The sequence below is a fragment of the Hemibagrus wyckioides genome, linkage group LG16 (genome assembly GCF_019097595.1).
Source record: "Hemibagrus wyckioides isolate EC202008001 linkage group LG16, SWU_Hwy_1.0, whole genome shotgun sequence".
NCBI lineage: Eukaryota > Metazoa > Chordata > Actinopteri > Siluriformes > Bagridae > Hemibagrus > Hemibagrus wyckioides.
The window spans coordinates 5,040,269-5,067,862 of record NC_080725.1 but is presented as its reverse complement, the minus strand read 5'-3'; the positions used below and the strand labels follow the sequence as shown (position 1 = coordinate 5,067,862).

General features: G+C 41.7%; 1 protein-coding gene across 2 annotated transcripts in view; it reads right to left on the bottom strand.

The window, feature by feature from the left end:
- The window catches only part of alcama (activated leukocyte cell adhesion molecule a), a 62,509-nt gene continuing 34,915 nt past the window's right edge, over nucleotides 1–27,594 (bottom strand). Inside the window, exons 2-16 of one of the 2 annotated variants that reach the window (XM_058412681.1) lie at nucleotides 18,143–18,249; nucleotides 17,633–17,852; nucleotides 17,058–17,122; nucleotides 15,237–15,324; nucleotides 14,922–15,095; nucleotides 13,880–14,004; nucleotides 11,917–12,049; nucleotides 10,383–10,495; nucleotides 9,988–10,114; nucleotides 9,569–9,690; nucleotides 5,997–6,126; nucleotides 4,249–4,278; nucleotides 3,861–3,963; nucleotides 1,894–2,016; nucleotides 1–1,624 (exon numbers count right to left, since the gene is read on the bottom strand). In XM_058412681.1, coding sequence (XP_058268664.1) covers nucleotides 1,926–2,016; nucleotides 3,861–3,963; nucleotides 4,249–4,278; nucleotides 5,997–6,126; nucleotides 9,569–9,690; nucleotides 9,988–10,114; nucleotides 10,383–10,495; nucleotides 11,917–12,049; nucleotides 13,880–14,004; nucleotides 14,922–15,095; nucleotides 15,237–15,324; nucleotides 17,058–17,122; nucleotides 17,633–17,852; nucleotides 18,143–18,249 — 1,628 coding nt within the window. In that variant the 3' untranslated portion in view covers nucleotides 1–1,624; nucleotides 1,894–1,925. The remainder of the gene's footprint in view (nucleotides 1,625–1,893; nucleotides 2,017–3,860; nucleotides 3,964–4,248; nucleotides 4,279–5,996; nucleotides 6,127–9,568; nucleotides 9,691–9,987; nucleotides 10,115–10,382; nucleotides 10,496–11,916; nucleotides 12,050–13,879; nucleotides 14,005–14,921; nucleotides 15,096–15,236; nucleotides 15,325–17,057; nucleotides 17,123–17,632; nucleotides 17,853–18,142; nucleotides 18,250–27,594) is intronic. The other variant, XM_058412682.1, reaches the window with a different exon arrangement.

Genomic DNA, 27,594 nt, shown 5'->3' with positions numbered 1-27,594 from the left:
TTCAAAATGTACACTTTATTTTCAACAAAAGTACAAAACCAAAAGTTGGTATTTACAAACACTTTTATGGCCTTCTTCTCAGTTACCCTCTTTGGTTTCACTGCTGCCCTGATGGTTTGAAATAAAACACGTGCATGAGACAAAAAAAATTCCCAAATACATCCGAAGACACAAAACTAAACTAAATCTTAACATGTCTCCAAAGTGGTACATTCTGAACATAAATAAGTGTATGTGGATAGGAGGAGGAAGAGGAAGTGTTTCTAACTAACTAATGCCCAGGCAAAAGTGCAGCTGACCTTATACACAACATAAATAGCCAAAAATAAGCTAAGACACAAAGACTGGACATATTTACAACCTCTTCAGACCACAGTTAACGGAACAAAGCCTTAGGCTATCACAGGCTAAAAACTACAGTGTGGGACTCTAAATCAGTCATATTTTAGACTAATAAAAATCAAAATCAAATAAAAACAGCATACAGAATGATCAAGTACTGATGTGTCTGAACGAAAGTGCACTACCTTATAGACGACCTACATAAGCTGAGCGAAATCAAGGCAGGAGAACCTTCTCTAAAGAAACTAAACTTCATTTCTTTATTTTTAAAAAAATAAATAGTAGGCATTAAGGCTTTGTGCAAGGCTGAGGAATATGGTGCGAGTGTCGGTCTGGGTGGATTTTATGCTACTCTGCAGCTTGAGCTGGGTAGCCAAGCGTGTGGTGATTGATGATGATGATCTAAAATATGAGTTACGACTTTGGACTTAGTGTCTATCCCATAAAATCAGCCTGTTTAATGTATTTTTACCAGAAATCTGGATGGACTCTGAATGGCCTTCTGTCGGATTTTCAGTAACTTACAGTAAGACCAATGGAAGGGTTCATAAGGACACGCCTTATCAAATTTATAACTGAAACCCACAAAGTTGCAACCTTACTACTAATATTCTTATAACCGCCAATGTGTTCTAAACTTCTCGTCTGGAACCAATGGGAATCGGGTGGCGACTACCTAAACTGATCCCGATCAAAGTGGGGGAAAAAACAGCACAATAAATCTAAAACAGAGAACGTGAGTGTAACAGCAGTGAAGTTTTCATCTCTCCATAATCCTGCAGGCTACCTTAATCCTGCGTTACTTAAACCTGAATTATACAGCAATCTCAGCACTGACCAAAGAGAATGTGCTCACCAGTGACATATTTACAAAGGCCTGAAAAGTGTACAGTAATTTTTTTTTTTCTACTAAAAAGAGAGGGATAAAGTAGGATAGCTGAACCCATCACACCAGCAACGCGCATGGAGAAAAAATTAGGAGAGCATTCACAAGGAACACAAGGAAATCAAATCAAACAGAACGAAAAAGACACAGTTTTCAGTGCATACTAATTTTTTTTTTTTTTTTTTTTTTTAACAACACAGGTCTTTTTAACTCTTGCATGGTGCTGGGGTTTTGCTTAGAGGAACTGTTTGTCTTGGGTTAGGGCGGCTAGAAATATTCCAGGCGATTCAGTGATGTGCACGTATACGCAGCCTGACAGCCTATCAGGAGTCTCAGATCAGATGATGGATATGTTGTTGTGTTGTACAGCACATTCAGTGTGACAAGGCCTCTCTTCTGTCACAGAGAAAAAGAGAAAAAGCAAAATTTAGATATACAACCTCCGTAAATAAATAACACTGAGTCGTGATTGCACGTCTCCATCATGTTAGCAACCCTCAGTGAATTCTACACATGTTGATTATTATATGATGCTCCTCTAGTCAGGGTTTTCTCTTCATGCAGTGCTTCATATAATCCTGTCCTCTATTTCCATTCAATTTTCATGTAGATGTTCAGGAAGCGTATGCACAAATAAAGCATTTGAGAGCAGATCAGCAGCTGACCGTCTCTGTGTCTCGGTCCTGTGTTGGTCACTCTATGGCTCTTGTCTGTGGTTGTTCTCCTCCAGCTTCTTGCTCTCCTCTGAGGTGCCCGTCTCCTTCTCGCCAGTCTTCCAGCTGCCTTGTCTGAGAAATACATCACTGTGTTAGACTTCTGACAGATTCCTACCTTCTCCTGTGATGCACACAACACCGAGGCGCCTGTTTACTTAATGAATCGGTGCGCCTAATAAAACCGAACCCTTAGCGTTAATATCGACTAATCACAGCAGAGGGGTTTGTTTAGAGCCGGCAAAATATTCCCGTTTAAAATGGCATTTTTTCATTACTGTAACTTGTCATGAAGCAGCATTAGAGCTGCAGCTGTTTTGAAATAAACTGAATTTGATTAAGCTGAGTATTCATGCTTCATTTCATCTATATGGAGTTACTGCGTGGGCTAAAAGGCTGATTTTCCCCCTCGCACATTATTCGTATTTGTCAGTGTAGTCTTGTGCAGTTTCTGTTTTTTGGGGGAAGAAATGAGTCTGAACTTCATTCATCTTCAGTTTAAAAACGATAAGGAAATTAGTTTTTCGCTGGTCATTACACAACCATTTGAGTGGCTAATCGAACTGCTGCGATGTCCTGAACGTGTTAGGGCCTTGAGGACTTGCAGACACTGAGCTCTTAAAGAAGGACTTGCAGGGTTCGGTACTGTTTTCTCACTATATAGCCACTGTAACACTTTCTCAGATGTCATGCATATCAATCATCATTCTGATAATCCACAAGACCCTCTGTGCACAGCGTGTGTGTGTCTATATGACACTCAGTAAACGTCAATCAGAATATAATGGGAGCCGCAGATTTTAAGACGCACTTGATTTAATCCTGACACTTGGTTGTAAAGTCCCATTACTCCAGTCTGAAATGATCTTACTACCTTTCAGCTAAAATGTGTCTTAAGCATTATATATGCAATTTTCCTCACTACTGCATCGAATCTGCCAGATTTATCGACTTCGAGTTGATCCCCCTCTGACCCCACAGACCGACTGCTTCGCTAAAAATACTAAGCAGGGAAAAGCTAGCACCCTGGTATTATTTCACCTGCACCTAGAGCATCAACCAATCTGGTAGTTCTCCTTAGCACATGGATGGAGAATGTTCTTAACTACAGAAGGGTTCTTCTATCCATCCGTTTTCTGTACTGGGAACCTGAAGCCTATTCCACACGACTCAGAGGAACACCCTGCGCAATCTCATACACACTATTGAGAAATGCCAATTTACATATAACACGTCTTTGGCCCCAAAGCACAGGGAGAACTCCACACGTAGAGGACAAAAGCGAGAAACGAACCCTGCAAGTGTGAGGCAATGTGCCAACCTCTAAGCCACTGTGCCCCGCTGTCTACTTTCATATCCTAGAATATTGGTATTAATACACAGAATAGGTCATTTATTAGAAAATGAAATTGCTCTTCACAGACCCACAAAACTTCAGATGAGGCCCAGGAAGAATTAAAGCTTCAAAAATGTGCAGAGTGTAAAACTTTCCTCATCAAATACAGTGTAGTATCTACTTATAAGTGTAATGCTGGGAACTGTGTGTGTGTGTGCGCTTAATGCTGCTAAATTAGTTTATCTTTACACCTTAATAGAAGACAGCAAAAATAATCCTAGATTTTGATTTTCACAGTCGCAATGTTAACAAGGAAGAAGAAGAAGTACAAAGTGCTCGTAATGAACATCCTTTCAGCGCACTCTTTGCCTTTACTTTTCTCCACCTGTACATTTCCACGATAATGAGCCATAATCACACTTATAATCAGTGTCACCCAGAAGGAGAGGCATTCCCTTTAGAGCCTGATTCCTCTTTTCTTTCTCACATCATTTCAAGAATCTAAGTCTACATCCTGATTTCCATAAAGCTGACAGTATCTACTGCTAAAATCAGCTATTCTGTATGAAATTGACTTGAATACCTGTTCCTCATGTACAGCCAGTAGATGATGCCCACTAGTGCGGCCGCCACGATGAGACCCACCACCACGCCGACAATCACCTTGGCCTTGTCATCGTCATCGTCTGCGGAGACAAACAGCGGCACGGGAAAACGGTCAACGACAGAAAACGTATGCTGTTGCAACAAGGCTCTCGAATAGCATTTTAATGGATAGTTAACAGATGAGAGGATTAAAAAAATAAAAAAAAAACGAAACAAAAATATCTCGATGCCGGGATGCTTGACACCCCTTCCAGATCAACTGAGCTCCAGACACAGAGAGAAGGTTTTTTCAGCACACTATATGTTTAGAAACAAAAAAAAAATCTATTCTACTGAAAGACCAACGAAGCAAATCGATCTCTTACCTTTTCTGGAATCTTTTCTCTCTTCATTTACTGAAATCAGATATGAAATCAAATTAACTTTAATGGCAACAAAGAGGTTCTGATTGAGCCCACCACCAAACTGTGGTTTTAGAAAACAAGCAAAAGCAAATTGAACTCATAATTTGAATTAATACGTCATTTCTACGGTTCAGCTTTTAGTAAGGAAGGAGGCTACTAGCATGCTGAGATGGCCTGAGAGGCGAAAGATCAGAAAATCAGATCAGAAGGAAGAGTCAAGCACCCCAGCCCCGGCTAACAGAACCAGAAATCCAGAAAAGAGAAACAGAGAAAAGAGAAGAATCAGGATGATGTAGTATATGATAACTACGTGTTAGGGAAAGAGAAAAGTCATGAGCACAAAAACACACACACACACACATTCACCTTTTCATAATACATCCATTCATCCACATTATGCGGCGTGATCATACATTTCTGCAATCCTGATCTCTTTCAGGTGACCACATGAGCTTGGCTCAGTGCTCAGACTCGAGCCTGCGGGCTAAACACGGCTCTTCGCCTCGTTTCGTTTAGCCTGCGCAAACTTGCAAGAAATCACGCCTGAATAATACTGTGGTAATCTACTCAACATTTTCCACACGGTCTCATAGCATCGTGATTGTCCCGCAGATACAGGGCAGTTCCAATCAAACATCTGAATGAGCGAAACTGTGGCATCGACTGACTGGTCTGAGTAGTTCAGAAACTGCTGACCGGGGATTTTCATACATAACACTGTCTAGAGCTTAGCCAGAATGGTGGGAACAAAAACATCCAGTAAGCAGAAGTTCTTCAGGTGGAAACACCTCGTTGAGGAGAGAGGTCAGAACAGAACAGCCACGCAGGATCAAACTGACAGGAAAGCTTGAATAACCCCTCTTTACATCTGTGCTGAGCAGAAAAACAACTCACAACCACTTCTGCGTGCCAAGAACAGGAATCTGAGACTGCAGTGGACACTGAAAGGTTTTCCATTTGGTTTTTTTTTTCCTTCCTAAACTGCTTTCATCCTTCTGCCACTTCATCTTCTGTAGCACTTAATTACATTTGCAGCAGTTTATCTCTTACAATTAATTTACACTTACATTCATCTCATAAAACTGAGCAATTGAGGCGGTCCTGGGATTCAAACTTCCGATCAGTAGTCCAACACCTTAACCTACACAGGGTCATGGGGAGCCTGGAGAGTATTCCAGTGAACTCTGGGGGCATCTTGGACAGGCTGCCAACACACAATCGCGCATACACTCACACGCTGTGGACAATTCAGAGATGCTAATCAGCCTTTTCATGTCTTTGACCTGGGGAGAAAACCGGAGAACCCACAGGAAACCCCCGAAGCACAGGGAGAATATGCAAACTCTGCACACAAGAATCAAACCCTCAACCCTGGAAGTGTGAGGCAAGCAATAATCCACCGTGCCTCTCTTTCTACTTTCATATCTTAGGTTATTGGTCTTCATAAAATAGACAATATATAAGGAAATGAAGATTATTGCCCTTCACAGACCCACAAAATTGCTGGAAAAATTAGAGCTTCAGTCTTTGTGAACTGAAATCTCTCCTCGTCAGCTTTGATATCAGTGAAGTACTGTGTGTGTGTGTTTTTGTGTTAGTGTGTGTGTGTGCATGTGTAAAGCACTGACAAACAGTGAGTAGAGCGAACAAAGGAGCTAGTATGTTAGTATGCACCCAGTCCCCAGGCTTTAAAAGGCTTCGGTACTTACAGGATAGCACTTCGATGTCCTTGCTGGCCGTGCCTAGACTGTTAGAGACTCGGCAGGTGACGGTCAGGTTGGCGCTGGGTGTCACGACGAGTTTGTAAGTTATTACTCCGTTGCTGTATTGGCTCTTGCTCTGTCAGGGAACAAACGCATACATTCTGTTCTTTTCTAATTTTTTAGAGCAGGAAATAAGTCAACAAGGTTAAGCAAGTCTGAGCTACGGTGTTGTCAGGATATAAAGGCACTTTTCAAATCACGGAACGTCCATGTAAGAAAATGAGTGTCGATGAGCGAGACTATAAATAAATACTTCCATTATTTTTCATTGTATTGCTCCAGTATTTAAAGGTTTTTTTCTCCCCTCATGTCTGTCTAACACCTTTACTATTAGAGCACAGTGTTGAATTTGTCTTAATATAATAATGTACCTCATGCACATCTTTTGTTAAACGTTAGTTTTGAGTCATGGAATTTTTATGCTCCTTTCTCGACATGTCGGTTCTTGTCTGTGGTTATTATCTCACATAGACTACAGAGAGAGATTACATTAAATAAAGAAAAGAAAAGAAAAGAAAAGAAAAAAAGCTGGAGGAGTTTTTATTGATGGCCACTAGAGGGGGATATAACATTGCTGTTATCCTCTAGGCTGTGTCTGCTGCACAGAGTGGATGGAAATCAAACACACACACACACACACACACACACACATACACATATATACCCAAGGACAGAGAGACACCAACCCAGTGTGACTGAACTTCTAAGAGCCGATAATCAGCCTGCAATTAAACTGCACGCAGCACCGTGCTCTCCAATTACCAACCCCCTCCAGCATCAGAGCCATTACAGACATTTACCAAAACCTAACAGATCACAGCCTCTCGCAGCTCTCCTGCAGTCACTGTGCTGCTTCACAGACATCCTCCCTGCTCTGCTTTTCGAGGGGTAAAACTCGCACCTCCGTATCATACAAGCTCCCACCTACTCAAGACTGTAGAGTATGAACGCTTCACCGCTTTGAGCAATATATCTGTATTCGGTTTCTGTGCAGGGTTGAAGTTATGCACATCGCTCACTCTGGCGTATGCCTGTAGAAAATGAACACTTATGACACAAACTCAGCGTGGAATACCATCAGTTGTGTGTTCTGTGCTGTACCTGCGGCTCGACGGGCTCAGCGTGAGAATAAGCTCGGATATATGCAGTAGTTTATAGAAGGGTAGAAAGTGCAAAGTGCTACTTTCAGTGCATGCCAGTCTGATTTAAATGGCCTCTTTGAGTTACTGTGCTTTCCTCTAAACATCTGTGTCCGTGTGTGTGAGCGCGAAAGACAGGGAGAGAATGTTAAACAGCGGCAGCTTGGCTTTGACTTTGTGTTGAATGTGATAATGAGTGACAGAATGACAGGTTAGCTGATGTTGAGCACTGCTTAAAGCTCTCTCTCTCTCTCACACACACACACACACACACACACACACACACACATACAGCTCTCCAGCATATTATGCAGCTCAGGTTCCTTTAGACATACACACACTAAAGTCTTAATGCCTCCTCTCCATCCTAACATCAACTTCCATTTGATATTTCTCGGCTCATTATACAGCTGCGAAATCATAATGAGGCAGAGCAGGAAAAAGGAACACATCCTGTTTTTAAAACATCGATTTTAATGAAGCATTTTAATGAAGCTGTTGACTCCCCCATTTCTACACTAACATAAACATAACTACACATTACATAGTGCTATAGTTCTCCTTTCCACGAAGTAGTGAGTTAATGTTTACTTCTGTGTTAAACATGTACTTTTACCTGTGGAAGGGAACAGAGAGAGCCTTTAGCTCGTAATGAAACAGCACCAGTGAACCTGTGCACCCTGATGCATTAACATTGCTGCGGTTCTTCTGTAACTACAGCCTGCACACCCTACATTAAAGCAGATGGCTACTTCACTTGACTGTTGTAGCAGGAGACGTTTGCTCAGTAGAACATTAAGCCATGTCTGGACAGTTCCCTTAACTGTCTGATCTAAGCTCCACTTGGTGTTTCTGTTTCTGTCTTCATTCTCCGAATGCCTAAAATCATACTGAAGGTTTGTATCATACAAAACTATTCTTTAAAATGAATTTTACATAATGTCCTTATTACAAAACTACGATCCTTAGTCAGATATGTAAATTTGGAGATTTGGCCTCATTTAGCAAGCAGGATACGGATTTATTCAAGATTATTCAACACAAGAAATATGCTGTTCGTGAAATTCCTGTAATTTCCCGCTCGTGGAGATCCTGTAATCTGTACGGATTGCTCAACATTCATACGTGGAATATGCTGCCGAGTTCAAACTGCTTATGTATTGATGCTTAGCATAGCCATTTATCCCGAGCAACTTTGAGAAATGCTAAAGCACTTACACTGTCGTCTCTGGCAATGTTAAAATAGCAGTATCAGACCTTATTTCTCCTCCATTTTCACCACTGTCACACCGTTTTCCCCTTCACCTGATTTAATCCACATCTAACTGGAACTTTTCTCCTTTTCTGCTACATGTCTCTAAATTTGATGTGTTTATATAGGCACAGGCATAGATCTGAGTCTAAATGACTCCTGCACGCGAGAAAACGCATTTCTTTTCCATTTGTCATTTCAAATCACTGAGCTTTGCTATTTATGGATGTCTCTGGACGTCCCTGAATGTAAATCAGCTGTACGCTAGTTAATTTACCGGCGTTTGGCATTCACATACACACGTGAGTACAAAGAAAAACAACTTCTGGAACACGGGTGGAAAGTTCTCGTTAGGTTTATGCGCACATTTGCACACAACTTTAATAAATGGGACCCTTTGTTAAGTACAGCTAACATTATTAGACTGACAGTCTGAACCCTCTGATCTCTAGTGCATTATTAACCCCTGGCAAATATAACATAAGCGAGGCATTTTTTTTTTTTTGTCAAAACATTTCAGAGCGTGCGCTGTGTGCTTCGGCAGCATGACCGGTGCCTCCTAAATATAGCACGGATAATGAAAGCACTTCTTTCTGTCATTTGGAAGTGCAACATGAACAGCTGTAATATGAGGATCAGGTTGATAATCACTATTGATTAGGATTTCATCAGGAAATTTCTGCCTGATTATGACTGACAGGAAAATAACTTCACTCTGAAAAAGGCTTTCTGATAATTATGAAGCCACTCTTGGGCACGTACAGGATGTTCTATCTTTCACTTTCACATTCATATTCTGATTGGTCTATTTGTGTTTACTTTTGCCTTTCCATAGTAACAACCTTCACAGGCACGCATGCGATGGACGCGCCACAAAAATGGATTTTAAAATCGTGAGTAATTGTTGCTATGGTAACGTGAAGAGACTGGATATTTGGAAGGAATCAAAAAAAGATACCTTTTTTTTTTTGGAAGGAGTCTGCAATGTTAGGGTTCTGAAACGCTCAGGTAGCTTTAGATCCTCTGACATGGGAAATCTTTAAGCTTTGCATGTTGACATTAGCTATAATGAATAGCGAGAGAGAGAGAGAGAGAGAGAGAGAGAGAGAGAGGGAGATGTGACTCACGAGGGTTCCATTGACACTCCAGGACACTTCAGGTACAGGCGAACCCTCAGCCACACAGATCAGCACCTTTGCTTTGCCATCTGTGCTCCTCTCTTTTTTCAGACTCTTAATCACTGGGATGCCTGCAGGACAGAGAGAGAGAGAGAGAGAGAGAGACAGAGAGATACAGGGAGAAAGACAAAGAGACGAGAGGGACAAAAAAAGCGACAGTGATAATTATGCAATCATCATCGTTATACAATCTTTAAATGGCCATTCCGTCTCAGCACCAAAAACATGGCTTTTATTTATAGGCTTTTTGTTTTTAGCTCTGTGAAATCAACATGTGTCTGTTAAGTAATTTGTGGTTGCTTTCTTAGATGTGAGGTGATGCCTCTGGTGTGACTGTGAAAGGGTGAAGTGCGATGATCGTCTCTTACCTTCCACCTCCAGTTTGAAGGAGTCGCTGCGTTTGAGTCCGGGTACAGATGCCTCGCACACGTAGAAACCGGCGTGACTGTATGTTAGAGAGCTGAAGTCGGGGAGTTTGTCCAGCTTGCCGTTGTCCTGCAGGACAGAAGTCTATTTAGATCTTTAGGTTGCAACGTGTGGCATGCTTTAGCAACACGCACACTTTTTCCTGGCCATTTCACCAAGTGATCACATGACTGCAGCATACACACACATTAATTCTGATTCAGTCCAGGATATCATCAGCTCTGCTTGATGTTTCTCAAGCAGCACTGTAAGCTTATAAACCCCAGGCTTTAACCTGAGTGACAGCAGCAGAGGGAATATGTGTGAACTGGTGAACTGAAGCATGGTGCGCTCTCACCTTAGTCCAGACCACTGCGGCTTCACTCGAGGAATTCTTGTCTATCTTCACCTCCAAGGACTCCCCGATCTTTTTCAGGATGTTTCCTGAGGGGATGACATTCAGGTCCAGATCTGAAATAGCGAGAGATATGATTAGAGGATTGTAATTGTAGTTAAAGGTATTATATTTAGGGGGCGGGGCTAGTTTTATCGCCGCCATTTTATAGCTCGTTTTATGATTTGTAGTTGTAGTTTTGCGATACACAGTTTGTAATGTATCGCTGAAATGATACGATTATTATAGGTCTAGGGTTTAAACCACTGAACACTTCTTTTTCATTTTTACACACTTTGTTTAATTGTCTGTTTAATTACTGTAATATTCACACACACACACACACGCGCGCACACACACACACACACACACACACATTATAAGGCAGACTTTGGCAATGTAAACGCACCATTACTTGCTCTAGCAATAAAGCACACTGAGGGTGAAACAGAGAGAGACAGAGAACAGATGCCTCACACTGTATCTTCTCACTGCAGGTGTGATTCTCATGCTTATCAATCCAGTAAATCTCACCTTCTCCAAGCACACACACACACACACACACACAGTCGCACTAGTAATTCTATCAATTCTGAGGTTTTTCCATGGACTTGGGTTACTGTAGCTAAATAATTCTATTCCCGCCATTCTACCTAACCTAACCTTGACCTCAGAAACAAAAAGTAAATCCTTTGGCTATTTTTTTTTTTTTTTTAAAAGCTGACCAGCTAAACGTAATCACAAGGCCAAAAGGGTCATGACAAGTGAAGCACAACACAACACAGCTGGATGAAAGCACAATCTGCCCTCTTCCACATACATGAGCTCACTGTCACTCGCGACTTGTTGAACAAATATTGCTGTGGACAGGGAGTGTGCAACCTCTTTCACCCAGACAGTCAAGTTTAACTCTCTTAGGCTCCCAGTTTATGGTAGGCTGTGACATTATCATGATTCAAACTCGCGATTTTTTGACGACCGAGCAAATCACTTTGCTCTGTTGCACCACATGGGAGACACACGAGGAGAAAGAAAGCTTCCACTGTTTGGGCTTCTTATGCTGATGCTCTGTTTAGACATGAAGCGCTCGGTGGAGCCAGCATGACATAGAAGCAGGTTGCCTCAGAAACATCACAACATTTATAAGAAAACACACACATACACACACACAGGTATGCTTCTTAGATAAAGTTAAGAGTGCATTGCATGTAAAAAAACCCCCATAAAAAACGTAGGCTCTAAGTGTGACACAAACTCTAATTAGTCTAACCGCTTAGTGTGTCCCAGATCTTCCAGCACGCTGGAGATAAATTAGATTAGTTTGTCTCTGACTTGTTAATTTATATCTGCTAAAGAGTAAAAAAAACAAAAAAACTTCAGAACTCTTCACTGCTTCAGGCTTTCCCTCAAAGGCCAATCTGCAGATATCAACGAGTCTCTGTGAGCGAGATGAAAAGAGATGGCAAGGAGGAGAAGAACTGAAGAAATCAGTGCTTACAGGTGACAGTGATGTTCGTCGAATCCTGCATGTTTTCGTTGTCAATCAGAGAGCACTTGTATTCTCCAGAGTCAGCTCGGTTTATGCCAGGCAGAGTGTAGACGTCTGAGTCGGATACCAGGACCTTCTTACCCTGCACACAGGAGATATTTTATTTATATAGCACTTTTAAAAACAGAGCAATTGCAGCAAAAAGGAAAGGAGAAGGAAAGGAGAGAGAAACAAGCTTTAAAATATCCCACTCCACAATGGGGGTTAATATGAGTCTCGTATATAAAGGTGGACGCTCATTATTTTAACACTTGGTAGAGTATTTCTGTTTTTATCTAACCTACTAGGGGTGATATATTCAGAGAAGAGTTCCAAAACAAAGAAGTAAATGATGATATCAATCCCATTTCTGTTCTCTGAGATGCCCCAAAGTGCTTGTTCATAAACATCTACAATTTGAGGTGTTATCTTCATCCACTAAAATTCTCTCTTATCCAACACACTGAAAGTCATGACTCATTTTATATCATGATTCACAAAATGTTCTGATGAGTCGATTTCCATTCCACCAGCAAAATGCAACACCAGTGTACTGGGAAAAACGGTTAAAAAAATAATGTTCATGTTCCTCTTACAATGTAGTAAGTAGTCAACTATTCAACATTATGAGCAGTGAGAGGTGAAGTGAATAAGACTGATGATCTCCTCATCATGGCACCTGTTAGTGGGTGGGATATATTAGGCAGCAAGGGAACATTTTGTCCTCAAAGTCGATGTGTTAGAAGCAGGAAAAATGGACAAGGGAAAGGACTTGAGCGAGTTTGATGAAGGGCCAAATTGTGATGGCTAGACCACTGGATCAGAGCATCTCCAAAACTGCAGCTCTTGTGGGGTGTTCCCGGGCTGCAGTGGTCAGTATCTATTAAAAGTGGTCATTGATGTATGTAGGGAGTGAAGGCTGGCCCGTGTGATCCGATCCAACAGACGAGCTACTGTTGCTCAAATTGCTGAAGAAGTTAATGCTGGTTCTGATAGAAAGGTGTCAGAATACACGGTGCATGATGGGTCAGGGCTGTTTTGACAGCAAAAGGGTGACCAACAGAATATTAGCAAGGTGGTCATAAAGTTATGCCTGACTGGTGTATAAACAGATAATAAATCAGAAATCCTGATTACTTGTTTGAATTATTATCTAGACCTATTATTTAAGCAAATCAATAAATACAGCAAATTCAGCAAAAACAGCTAAATCTTCCAGGCACACTTTTTTTTTTTCTTTTTTTTTACAGTTCCTGGTAAAAATGTAAATGAGCTACTATATGCACAGTATTATTAAGTTATTCAGGTTCCACACACTAGAGACTGACCTCTCCATGATCTGATATACAGCCCTGGAAAAAAATAAGAGACCACTGCAAAATAATCAGTTCCTTATGTTTTTTTTTCTTCCAGGTTCATGTATTGGTCAGATGAACAGTTTTGTTTCATTTTTTGTAAACTGCTGACAATATTTCTCCTAAATGCAAAATATAGCTATTGTTATTTAGAGTGTATATTTACAGGAAATGACAACACATCAAAATAACCCAAGATCACGCAGCATTTGCAGAGCTTTAATAACTCAAATAAAACAAAATGCAAATAATTTGTAAACAAATTGTGTTAATGCTTTGGCTAAATAACATTAAGAAATCAGTATTTGGTGGAATAGCCCCGATTTGCGTGTGTTTTGGCTCCATGCTCTCCACCCGTTTTTCACATTGCTGTTGGGGAACTTTATACCACTCTTTTTGCAAAAGCTCAGCTTTGCTTGATGGTTTGTGACCATCCATCTTCCTCTTGATGACATTCCAGAGGTTTTCAATAGGGTTCAAATCTGGAGATTGGGCATCTCTTATTTTTTTCCCCAGCGCTGTAAAGGGTGGACAGTAGGACCCAGAGGAGCAGGTCTCTGCAGGAAATGCGTTCTCACCTTAATGTGGAAGTTGAAGCTGGTTGGCGGAGGGTTTCCGTCTGCTTGGCATTTCAGCGTCACGTTATCGCCTTCCTTAATGGAGCCCGGCGACAGAACCTGCAGGTTCACCTTCTCAGTGGGGTCTGAAAGAAGGATAAACATAGAGACAGACAGAGCATGAAGGCGAGAGGAAAAAAAAAAGTGTAAGAGGAAAAGGAAAAGGTGCAGCATCAGCTTGACACATTCGGCATCTGGGAGCTTTCTGCGGCGCTCGTCTTGTCCCTGTGGTCTCATCTTTCCGTCTTCCTGTCAAAAGCAGCTTTAAATTTAGTGAAACCTGCAGAATTAGTGCTCATTAGTGGTAATTTAGTGATACTCGTCATTTTCTCTCTATTTTTATGTGTCTGTGTCACATATGTCTTAGCTGTTGCTGATTTCATGCTGCTTTGACTCAGACTACTAAACATGGTCAACTGAAACACAGTAACCTTCAACACTGAAGCAAGGGCGTAGGAAGTAGGCTAGAGAAATAAACAAACAATGCCATGAAACACCAGATTCCAGTCTTCAGGAAAGAGGTTGCTGGACTTTACAACTGCTTTTCCAATTTCACTTTTTGTTTGTCTCCTTAACTTGAAAATGTAGATCCTGTCGAGGATATTCTCTACATAACGTGATCTAACACTTACCTGAAGTGTCCTTCTGTAATTGTGAAATAAATAACAACTACTTTTAATATTATGTATGACTGGAATCCACACATATTCTCTTTTAAAACATAATGAACAGAATTCCTGCTCAGCACTAAAGTTTCAGGATAGGGATTTTGGGCTAAAGAAAAGGTTTTTTGGATAAAATAGTCAACCTTGTTGATACAGTCTGGACTAGAAAGAAATCAGACCCAGCCTCAATTCTTTATACCAGTATTAAACTATATAGTTTTCTGATCACTGGAAATGCTGTTGTGCTTCTTCCACAAAATAACCCACATCAGGCTATTTTAACAAGCAAAATGATGTGGATGTAAAAAAACAGGGAAATGTTCCAATTAACGACTTACAGTGGATGCTGAAGGTTTCGGGCATTGACATCTGGTCAGGACCGGTCACATGTTTCACGACGCAAGCAAACTTGGATGTGGCGTCCTGTTTCCCAGCTGTGTACTGCAACTGAGAAGTTGTGGTGGACAAACCGGTGACTGGGTCCTTCTTTACAGAGGCACTGATAATGATCACTGTTCACACACACACACACACACAAACAAAGAGTTGACCCACATACCACAAACCAACACTGTTAGACTACATCTTTACACGTATGTATTTCCTCATACACCAGTTTCCTTCTACAGAGAATGACTGAATATCACACTCACGCTTGTTGTCTGCCACTAGAGTCTTGTTATTCTTCACCCAGATGATGTCTGCTGGGGGGTTTGCACCGGCAGCTACACATTCTCCCAGCTGAAATACACACACACACACACACACACACACACACACACACACACAGAGTTTATTTATCTTTAAGGCGTAACCAGTTCACCAAGCCAAAACCTCTCCCCCGCATCTACATTTGCTAATCTTTGATCCAGGAAGTATTTTCTGTCTCTTTGTACCAGCTAGCCTGTATGACACAGATACTATATTAGGAGTTTCAGTTACACATTCATGACCGGTGACGTGTTCTAAATTAAACTGTAACCTGATATATAAATCATTTCAGCCGCCTCCTCTGCCAGGGAATCTCTGGGACTTTCTGCAGCTCGGCTATGTATATGTGGTGGCTTTAGGTGAGTTTTCCTGCAGAGAGCTGATCGTCATAGACTGGGAAATTTCCCTCAAGTGACATCATCTGAACATGTGACTGAGGTGACTGATTGATGAGCTAAACATATCAGGAAGGGTGTGTGTGTGTGTGTGAGTGTGTGAGTGTGTGTGCTTTCCCTCTCTCTCTTTCTCTCGGTTTCACTTTGTCATAACGGGTGTGCTACTAAACATGGGCTGCTTTAAAATCATTACAATAAAGAACAAAGAGCAGGGAAGGAGATATATCGCTCCTCCTCAGGTGTAAAAACTCCATTACAGGAGAAGCAGGAGCTGCTTTTAATAAAACCGAAAAGATGAGAGGGCTTCTTAGCTATTATCGCTCCTCTGCACCTACACATAGACTCTTAAGAAAAAAAAAAGAGGAAAAAATGGACTAAATGCTTGTTACAGACACAGTAGCCTAAAGCGGACATCTTGTGTACCTTGAGGTTCTTAACTGTAGCTGAAATTTATCAAGGAACATCTGGACTGTTGATGTATTTTAGGGGCACAAAAAATGCGATGCAGTCACCAGCGTGCAACAGATCAAGGCCGTGATCATTTAACACACACACACACACACACACACACACACAGACTGAGATCAGAGCGTGGCATGGTCCGACTCAGTGTCCTTCTCGCTCTATACCCTTCCTCCTTTCTTCTCTCCTCCTTGGTCCTGTGTTAAGCCTCAGATCAGACAGGTGAAATGTTTTTAACATGAACTGACCCAAGGTTGAGCTCTTGCTCTTTTTGTGCCTTTGTCCACAAAGTGACCGTGCTTTAAACATGACAGACCTCAGTAGGTGGCTATCAAAAAAAAAAAAAAGTCGTCCTTGTCCTCTACTGTCCTCTTTCACATGAATTCTCATATTTCCCTGAACTTCCAGCTCACCTTAGACCTGAGCACAAACAATATTACAGCCCCCCAGCTGAACCCAGCCCAGATACAGCCTGTATAGGGTACTAATCCCCTTTTACTGCCCTCATAAAGTAATGTCATATTTTCTCCCCATTGTGTGGTTCAGTGGATCCCAAAGCTGCCGTTTTGTGCTGTTGCTTTGCCTTTTTGGTTTTCCGTAGAGGAACATCACTACAGCAGTAATGTTTCTATTAAGGGGCTCTCTGTTGTGTGTGTGTGTGTGTGTGTCTGTATTTGTATGCTGATCCGTCTAGCAGATTTACCCTGAGCTGCCAGGCAGGAAGATGCCACGCGGGTGTATTTTAACTTTAGGCAGCTTGATGGAAAAGGGGGATCTGAAGAAACAACAACGATCGCTTGCCAAGATTTAATGCAGGCTTTAATGCAATTGTTTAGTTGAGTATGCTGGAGCTTCGGAGTGCCGGCTAATGCAGGCATGTAAAGGGCACCGTTTGAAAGCACTTACTGGCGTCAGTTTGCCGTCGTCCAGCTGACTCGCCTTGTTCCTGAATTCAGGTGCTGATGGTTTCTCTGAGAATTATGAAAGAGGAATTATTATTATGTACTGACAATGGCAATACACACTTACAAATATTATATAGTAACGTATCTATCTACGATGTCCATTTTATCAGGGTAAGCCTAGCCATTTAGGTCACTTTGCAGCTATATAATCACTAAACTATAGTGTATCTGCTGCTGTACACATTTTGTCAGCTCTTCCTTAACCTGTCCATCAGCGCTACAGGACCAGCAGTGACATGGTGTTGTTAAGTTGGTGAATCAGACTCAACACGTTCTCAGTCAGTGACTCTGAAATGTAGGGTTTTATCTCTTAAAACTGAAAAAACTAAAAATTTTGTCACACTGACTAAACTGCTTGTTATAATCCAGTCATACGCTCTACACATCGTATAGTGCTATTTCTAAAAAAAATAAAATAAAATAAATATATTGATTTTGTTTCTGCCAGTGGGGGATTTATTATTACAGTAATTATAATCATTATTTACGCATGTACGTTCAGAAAGCTGTACTCACTGTGCACTTCCACTTCGACTGGGTATTCGTTGAGATTATTCATAGAGACCACCATGCATGTGAAGACTCGCTGGTCATCAAGGACTGCGTTTTTGATTAGCAGGCTGGAGTCAGGCCCGATGCTAGCGCGGTCCTTATAACCGTCGGTGGCTGTGATTTTTGCTTCTTCCTTGTTCTCCTGTTTCACCAAGATATCTCCCGATGTGCCGTTCTCCTTCGACTAAAAACAATGGCATTAAAGCACATAAGAACTATTATCCATCAAACATCGAGCTCCTTAACTGCCCCTGTCCTGAACCGTCCATCATACGCTGTCTAACGGACTAAATGCGGGGAAAAAAAATTGGGGGGCTCTTTTGTGAGTGTGACAGTAAAGATAGTAGGTCTGTGTAAAGCACTTATTCATCCCTTCGCACTTCACCAATGTGGCTGGTTTTCCTGACACATGACAGCAGGACACCAGTGATCCAGAACTGACAAATTCAGACAAGAAGAGCAGCAGAGACTCACATGTTTCCATTTGGTGAACATCAGCTCAGCTGGCTTGTTGTCGCCGTTGTTGCAAGGCACCTTCAGGGTCTCGCCGTACATGCCGATGACCTTCTGTATGCTGCTTGCTGAAATGTGACACACACAAAAAAGAAGAAGATTTTCAAGCTACTTTATCTGTATTCACACAGAGACAGAAAGGTTTCTGGTAAACATTAGAATAAGAGATTCTGTTCTCGCTCTGATCGTAATTAGACCCCGCTCACAGTATGTTGAAGCTGTCATGCTACTCCTTGCTCCTCTATGACTGAAGAAAGACTCTAATTCCACCATCAAGTATACCCATGACACAACCATAATAGGCCTAATCTCAAGCTATAATGAGACTTAAAGGCAGAAAGTCAGAGTGGTGTCAGGACAAGCGTTTTCCTCTCTATCTGGCTCTCAGCAAGAGTCAAGAGCTACTCAGTGATTTCATGTACCAGGAAGCAGACTACACATCCATTCGCATGTCAGAAGGGGATGCCCTGGTGATATTCGGCAGCTTCGCAGAGCTGACAGTCACCATCATTGATCAGTGCTCTCAAACGGACGGGACATTCGTCTCGGCTAAGTAATAAAACAAAAAAACACCTTGTGCATCCTCAATCCAAACTTCTGCAGTCTGTCCTTTAGTTACAACAAGCTGCAGCACACCCTCACACACCCAATGCTGTAAACTCAGAGCACTGCAGAGGAAAGTTAAAAGCATCACCACACCACAAGCTCCCAAACTACAGGATCGTTTCTACAAAAAAACGTGTCAGTAAAGCAACATGGCATTCTGCACACATACTGCTCTCTCTGCTCCTCTTTGGCAGAAGGCACGAAGCTATTAGATCTCAGAGGATGAGATCCACGGAGTCACCTGGTTGCTCAATAAGCAGTAATTCACACCTACACTCTATATTGTTACACCAAACAGATTGCACTGTTAACCTTAAAATCACCTCGCCAAATTTGCACCTCTTTAATACCCACTTTAATCTGTCGCAATGAACACAAACACAGTGCACTAAAGTTTCATCTGCTGCTCCATTACATCGTCGCCATTTACTAATGAACTTTTTTTTTATCAAGCTCATGAGGAAACAACACAACACACGTTTGTCTTTTCAAAGATTCCTTTCAAATAATGAGATCTGCAATACTAGCATGTAACGGCTTTAGTTTCTTCACTTCAGGCTTCTGCTTACATTTTTCCAGCCCAGAAATGAGCTCAGCCACCAGATACAGAGCTGCCAAGACTGCTAACAAGAAAGTCCTAGCAGGCAGAGAAAAAAAAAAAAAAAATCCCAACTAAATTTCAAGCACAAAACCCTAGTGAATGCTATTTTTTCTTCAGATGTGCACTAAGCAACAGTAGGAAAACGGTGAGGCAAAAATAAGCAGCTACACCATTTTTTTCATACCGACCAAAGAGACTACGGGTTCACTTTTTTTGTTCATGGCTCACTAGACCAAACCTTGTGAATTCTTAAGTTCACTGAGATAAAATCCTTGAGAAATGAAAGTTACGGCAACCAGAAACCGTCTTTCATGTCCTGATTTTTTTCCGGTTTAATCAGTTCGGGCCGAAAAACCATAAAAGCAACACTGTCTGAATTGTAAACGCTGGTGTCTCTGCTCAGCTCTGTCCCTTTTCCCGGAAAGTCAAATCGTGTACAGTATAGCCAACAGAGGACCCTGGTTCAGTTACAGGTTAAGTGATGCTTTAAAATAGCTTTAAAATGGCTCTCAAATTATGAACTGTCACTTTTAACTGAGTCAAGGATACAGTGTAAATGTAATTCAGAAGACTGATGAGGAACCGATCATCAGAGCCTGGGCGAAAAGTCTGCAATTTCATTTGGAGATTTATGAAAATTGGTAGCGGCGTTTAATAGAAACTCTCCCGATAAAGCCGAACGCTCCGAGGTTGTCATGGCGATGAGCCTCGGCGTTGAGCGGTGCGGTCATTCTCGGAAGAATGAATGAACATTTCGGAGGGTTATACGGGCTTTGTGCTTCAGCCACTTCCATCAGCTCTCGGGTGTCACTCAGAGAAAGCCACACAAAAAAGCGTGACCAAAACAGGGTTCGCATTCTGGCCACAGCAGAGCACTTTAGCATGCGCAAAAAAACACAAACCCTCTTCTGGAGTGTTCTTCGCAGAGCCTGTCATTATGGAAATGATTTTAATGCTAGCCGAGAGGCTGCATTACAGACTGAGGATCCTGACAGAACAGAAACGCGACTAGCCGACACAGTTCTCCTGCGGGGTTCGGGATCAAGCCGAGGCTCGCGCTAAAATCGATACGAATCTGAGAGAACCTTGACAGCTGTAGCCTTAAAGTGAGTCGGCAACGGGTGAACTAAATTAGAGCATACAGCTGCCTTTCTTTCAGCACCGTAAACCTGACGATTCATGTGCGGTTCAATTATGAACTGAAGGAGCCTCGAGTCTGCTCAGACAGAAGCTTTGCCAAAAGATGAAATTAGAGTGTGAGATTAAAGCATAAGGTTTAATAATAAAGCCGACTAGCAGAACGGAGGCCGGAGCAGACGGAGGCAGGTGCAGACGGTGCTGTGTACACTCCGGGCCCACCTGTGTCTACAGAACACTGTTTAAACAACAGACCGCCTCTACAGGTAAAATCTCCTTCCTGCCAGCTCACACACTAACACACGCATCCCTCACAGATGTGTGTGTGTGTGCAGGAGGTGCCTTGGAAAGAGCTCAACAGACATTACGGAGGCTAGCTCTCTGGGGAAGTATTAGATGAAGGCACCTTTGTTTTTCCATTTTGCGAGGGACCGAATGCAAACACTCTTTTCAGCTGCTGATGTTTGGAGAGTGTGTCGAGGCGTGAAGAGCAAAACTGCAGCACTCATCAGCCCCTTTGTAATCTGCCCCGGAACTGCAGCATCAAAGTTGCCGTGGGCAGGAAGGACCCTCTAATGGGCCACAGCCTGTATTTTGATCACACATTTCCAAAACACGGCCAATGTTTACTCCACCGTTCTGTCTGCGAAGTGACGCCTTTTTGTGTGTTAAGCCACAAATCTACTTCATGAGATGTTCATATTAAAGGCTTGCTAAGAGAGATCGACACACAACACACAGAGACTCGTCTTACAACTGGAAAACTAGGAGTTTAATGATGTTTGTGTTTACACAGATAAAATATATATTCGAATTCTCAATTTGTTCCTTCTCGCTAATCTTAACTCTGTATATTTATCCGTCATCTTTCTTCTTCAAAATTCTTTTCAGCTGCAACACGTCTTACCTTACCTCTGACCTGATTATACTGTAATTATTGTTTATTGTTTTGTAGATTCAGTTCCTTGTTACATGGTAGTGTAACGATTTCCTCGAACCTCACAAGCAGCTTCAATATACACATGTTCTTTGCATACTGAGCGCATGATGAAGAATATGACTTTGACGTAGTCAATAATAAGGCAGTCTTACAATATCTAAGAAAAATGGCATCATCGTCATCATCATCATCAAACCCCAAAATAAATCTATGCAATCATCATTTGTCTGGAAACAAGTACCAAGGCCTTTAAGATAGATAGATGGATAGATAGATAGATAGATAGATAGATAGATAGATAGATAGATAGATAGATAGATAGATAGATAGATAGATAGATAGATAGATAGATAGATAGATAGATAGATAGATAGCTTTTTTTTTAGCTTTTAACATTCTACACAAAAGGCAGACAAAAAAAATGTCATCATTAGCAGGGGATGGATTGGATACAGTGAGGCTTAATGGAAGTGTGTATTAAAACACTACTGAGATGAAAGACCCCTTAACTGTGGAGAGTGAAAGAGTGTGTGTGAGAACTGTTCACACACCCACCGCGTGACTGATTGCAATCTCCTTTCAATTTAGGAACCGGGTGCTGACCTTTTTAAAACGCTTCGATTCTGTCGCGGGATGTGTGTGTGTGTGTGTGTGTGTGTGAGAGAGTGAGAGAGAGAGAGTGTGTACGAGTGTGCGTTTGTGCGCCTGTGGGAATGTGTGTGGGTGGGCATGTGTTTGCTCACACAGTGTCAGAGAAAGACTGGCTTATCACTCTTGCGACACACCTGAGCACACAGGGCACAATGACCTGACGGAGAATGCTTTTCCGTTCTCAGCCTCATTCCTTCACAGCTCAGAGATTAAACCTCAACACTGTGGACCGTCACCGAGTTCTCTCAACCAAACGCTGATAATCAAGCTCAACTCTGCAGATTGAAAAGGAAAATCTTTATTTTGCCCAGTAGATTGCGTGTAGACTAATGAATTCTGAAGATTGTGATGCTCAAGGTATTGTTCCTGATTTCTTCAGTAAAGGAAAGGCAGACGGAGCTCAGACTTGGCAGTCCTGCGGCGTTTTGTATGGAGCAGTGGGAGGGCTTTAGGCAGCGCTATTCCCTCACACAATACGCCTCCAATAACGCTAATGTTCTCCCATTAGCGCTGTTAGCGGGTCGTGCTGCACTCACAACAATCTGAAATATGTACAGCCTACGGACTGCGGACCAAAATCTACGACAAGGAAAAGACACATGCATTTCAGGGAGGGTTAAATTATGATCGCATTAGCGCTTAGGCACCATGTGCCAGCTTACGGCTATAGGATTCATTAAAAAACACTGGAATACGATTGCAGTCAATGTCTTTCTTTCTAAAGGGGACGGCTGGTGTCATAGACGATGAATGATGCTACTCTTCGAATGAAGTTATGGGAGCATCAGCACAGAACAAATGAGACCACTGGTACGGAAAGAAAATAGCAACACTATAGGCATACTACATTCCCAAAACAGTGTGGCACGAGGCCAGTGGATAGAATATAGAGACGGTGTGGTGTCAGCACTTGGGAAATCAACCCTGCTCCCAAGCCTGGGACTCATCAAGCAGAGACTGCCACTGCTTTATCAAATCCTGAATTAATAGCTGAAATTAAAATACGATGGGAACGATGGAGTTATATACTGATGAGGTTTTGTGTTACTGTTAATTGCCAGTCTTCATCAAACAAAGAACCTCATTGCAGGATTTCTACAGTTACAATCAGCAACGTTGCCAAGAAAGTTTTCATTCATTCATCTACACTAGCAGATGTCATTCATCTACACTAAGGTTAGGGCTTGTGGTAGATCCTGAGATCATCAGCAACGATGTGAGAATATACACTCCAGCTTAAATGTCTTTACAGCATCCATCACCTAGTGGGAATTGAGCAAAGTCAATCCACATACTGGCATGTTTTTGGGAAGAAAACCCATATGGTCACACATGGAAAAACAACATTCCAAGCAGTTTGGTGAAATAACCTGCACACTGTGTCGATTAATACCCTCTGATTTGAGAACGCTGAACTTCTACGAGGTTCGTTCCAAAAAGTGCACTACTTCTAATGAATATGATTTTCTTGCACTTTTACCATTACTTGGTATCAGTTGTACTTGGAAGATAAGCTCATTTTTGTATTAAAACAGTACCATTGTTCATTCGAGTACTTATTATGTTTTGTATAGCGAAACCTCAGCACATCTGTAGAGGCACTTTTTTTTTGTAGAGGCAGCAGGATCTAATCTGTGTAAGACCTACAGAGAGGATGTAAACCGAGGGGTGGTGGCGGCGGCGGTGGTGGTGGTGGGGGCTGTTGGGGGTGGTGTTGGGGTTGTTTGGGGAATTAGTGTGCTTCGCTGCTAGTTTGGAACTTTACAGGGATCTTAATAAGATACAGCCTAAATCAATTAGAGAGAATGAAACACAGCCGGACACGAGGCTGGACAGAATTATTGAAGTTCTCACTGAAGGTGGCAGAGAGCTGAAATCTGATTAGGTGAGCATGTTCTCAAATATGTCCTCCCCCATGCAGAGAAGCAAAGAACACTCCAGCTTTTTATGCTGTTTCATCACAGGTATGTGTGTGTGTGGGTGTGTGTGTGTATACTACACATATTTTCTTATGCAGCTATGGTCCTGTATGGGGGTATGGTGTGAAGTATATGGTGCAAACTTTTGTGTGTGTGTGTGTGTGACTTCAGAAATGAAGCAGGGAGCAGGACAAAAAGCAGAAGTTCGGTAGGAAGAGAAATCGGAAAAGTTGCTTCGTTTCTGAAGTCATACACACACACACACACACACACACACACAACCTTAAAAAACCATTCACTCAGTTAATCAGATGCTTATAGGTGAGAATTCGACACAGTATGAGCTCAGAAACTGGCATGGTGTTTCTGCAATACCCAACATAATGGCAGTTTTTATCATAGCTAAAATAAGTCATCTGTGTGTATGGTGTGTGTGTGTGTTTATTTTAGCATGTGTCTGTGAATGTACAGATGGTAAGTAGAATTTAATGTTTTTATGCCCACTGTGAAGTGACTTTGAAAAGCCAGATAAATAAGCTTGAAAAATTAAAAGCGGTTATAGCTGCCGGCTGTTTATGAACACTGACTGGGTTCACAGAGTATAGGAGTATTTAAGAGTGTTTAAGATGCAAGTCTATCAGCATGGCAGTTTTTGCGAGTTGAGCCTATCCGTTGGCCTTACAATGTATAAGCTTATGTTTTTACATGGGAAAACAAACACAATAAGGAATTCATTTTCAACGTTTAATCTTGTGATATTTCATGGAAGCTAGCTAATGAATAAAGCTAACAACGAACTTAGCTAACACTGTGCAAAGAAATGCTTATGTAAACAAGACAAAACTGTCAGAAACATCAACATTTACCTCAGATATGTTAGCAAATATGTAGCTAACCAGCAGTAGCATGACTCTAAATACCTGCTGATTTATCTACGAAGCTACATCAGTTAACAGGCCCGATGAATAAACAATCAGGGGAATATGTAAGAAGGCTTTGGCATAGAATGAAAAATACGATATGTTCAATTATTAAATGGATAAACCGCGTGAGAAGAAATGGTGCTAGTCATCTGGGAAAACTAAAGGCCAGCCAGGAAGCTAGCTAATAAAGTAAGCTAGCACAGTGATTTTATACAGATAGATTTTTCTACAGATGTAGTGATAGTGGAAACATGACATATCTACCAGGAATATCAAAATTTCCTGCAGACGCATTAGTGAATTAGCAAGAATTCCGTGCCATTAGCAACATTACACTGTAGCTACACCATTAGCATTGGCCATAAACTAGTTATAGTTCACGCCATTGACATCAGAATGAGAGAAACAATGCTTTCACAAGTGTTACTGATGCACAGCAGTGTTCAGTGTGGCGAGATAAGTAAGGTGGAGCAATGTGACTATCTCTGAGAATTTTAGGGTTTTTTGTAAATGTTCAGTGAATTGATAAGGGTATTTAGGTTATAGTGCTTGGATGTAGGAACGGATTTGTGCCTTGGTCATTTGCCAGGCATCAAAAGCAAAAATGTTTCTAGACAGGTACCAGGCTGAAAGCAGACAGGATATTTGTGGTATTAAGCTTCAAATCTGAAGACATCCTAGCAGCTTAAAGGCTTGTGGGAAGCTTTATGACAATGGATAATGGTTAAATTGGTAATAGCTTGAAGCCTGGAGTGTACAAAGGAATAAAATTGGTTAAATTAGTCTTTCGGATGGCTCACAGAGCCATGATCATCATAATTTCCGTTTGCTGTAGTCTGAACATTCCAATTTAAAACTGCGAAGCATTCCGCTATTAAAATCGACTTTGAAGACGGCAAAAACCACAAGTTGTCAAGTGAACATAATCAGCATCAGCATGATCCTCAGAATCCAGTGCGAGAAAAGCCATATTACAATACCAAGAGAGAAGAAGAAGAAGAAGAAGAAGAGGAAGAGGAGGAAAAGAGGGGGATGGAAACTGCTAGTGTGTGTCAGCAGCAGTAATGAACACACAGTTATTGTTCATCCCTCATCAACTCTAATGCCGGAATGCCCTCCTCATCTTTTAGCATATTGAGTCTAGTTAAGCTTCAGGATTCAACACGGTATATAAGCCTCACACTGTGTAAGTTCTGCTTCATAACAGCACACATCCCTGTTCATTTACACATATCAGTCAGCTCTGAGGAAGAGCACACCACAGGAAAGGAACAAGGAGCCTCGGGTATAAAAAGCCATCATGACCAGCATACGAATTGTGGTGGTTTATATGTGGGCATAGTGTTCGGGTAAAAAGCAGCGTTACAACTTAGCTTTGTGATTTGATCCTCTCGACTCAACCTAATCCTTTATTTTCGTACTTGAATTTTTAAGCAGAATCTTGGCAGACGGGACTTCTCCTCGGAGAGGCAAGGTTAAGAGTTCCGGGCGCTCTGAACAAAATCACTTTGCTCTCTCTCCAGAGGGAGATGTATCCAGTATTGACTCTTTCAGAGGAGCAGTCGTACCATCTGTGGCATTCAGCACTCCCTCTTAAATAGGATACTTCACAAACTCCCAACAGAGGTACTCAGGGTCATCTGAATTGAGCGCAGGCTAGTTAATGGATTCTGTCTCTGGTTAAAATGCCAAAACAATGACTGCATGTGCATCAGTATCAGCCATCAGCATGTTTATGCCTCCATCTGTCCTGACTGTAAGTGGTAGTTTGTAAAGCTTAATTAAGGCTTGTAACCAGAAGCTATATCTTGTCTCAGCTGGGATCAACAACACATTTGTCAAATCAATCAGTTTAACCTGTGTGACTGGGCACTTATTTCAGCCATTACAAAATACAAAATGACAACTTTTTTTTTTGCCTGATGGCAAAGCCACCAGTTATTCCTTTACTCAGAGGGAGCGGCTGGTGAAGCTGCTGTCTGTGCAGCATTTACACCGAACCTCATAATCATCTCTGTGATGACGGGCAAGTGCAATCTCCGGGCTAAGCAAGCACACTGTAAAAAGAAGGCATTGTTCAACCCCACCTCAATCTTTCTCTTGCCTCATTTATCTCTCGTTCTCCTGTACTGATGGCCTGCCCTACCCCATGTGCAGGCCAAACAACAGAACGGCATTGACATGTTTCAACTGCAAAACCACCGAAAACACCTTCAGTGCAATGTGCGGTTAAAAGAAAAGAAATAGCTATTGCATCGTTGCTGCTAGGACACCAATGATCTGATCAGTGGATGGAGATGACATACTGTGTTCCTGGTGCTGTTTAACTTTCCGAGCTCCAAGAGAATTTATGACATTTACTCTTTCTCCCTTTCTGCTTGAAAAGAAAATGAGCAAATATTTGTGCAGTAGAACTGGACTTGGTATGACAGCAGACATTGTTTGATTTAGCTCCAATAAATGCATGAGTCTGAGAGAGCTAAAAATGATTGGCATCTCAACATGTGCTGTTTTTTTTTTTTTTTTAAAACCCATTTCTGGAATCCCAGACAAGCAAACCACAACTTCAACAACACAGCCCAGTCCATGCTATAAGCCTACCTGGAGTAACTGTATCTCTCCTTCCATTAATATAT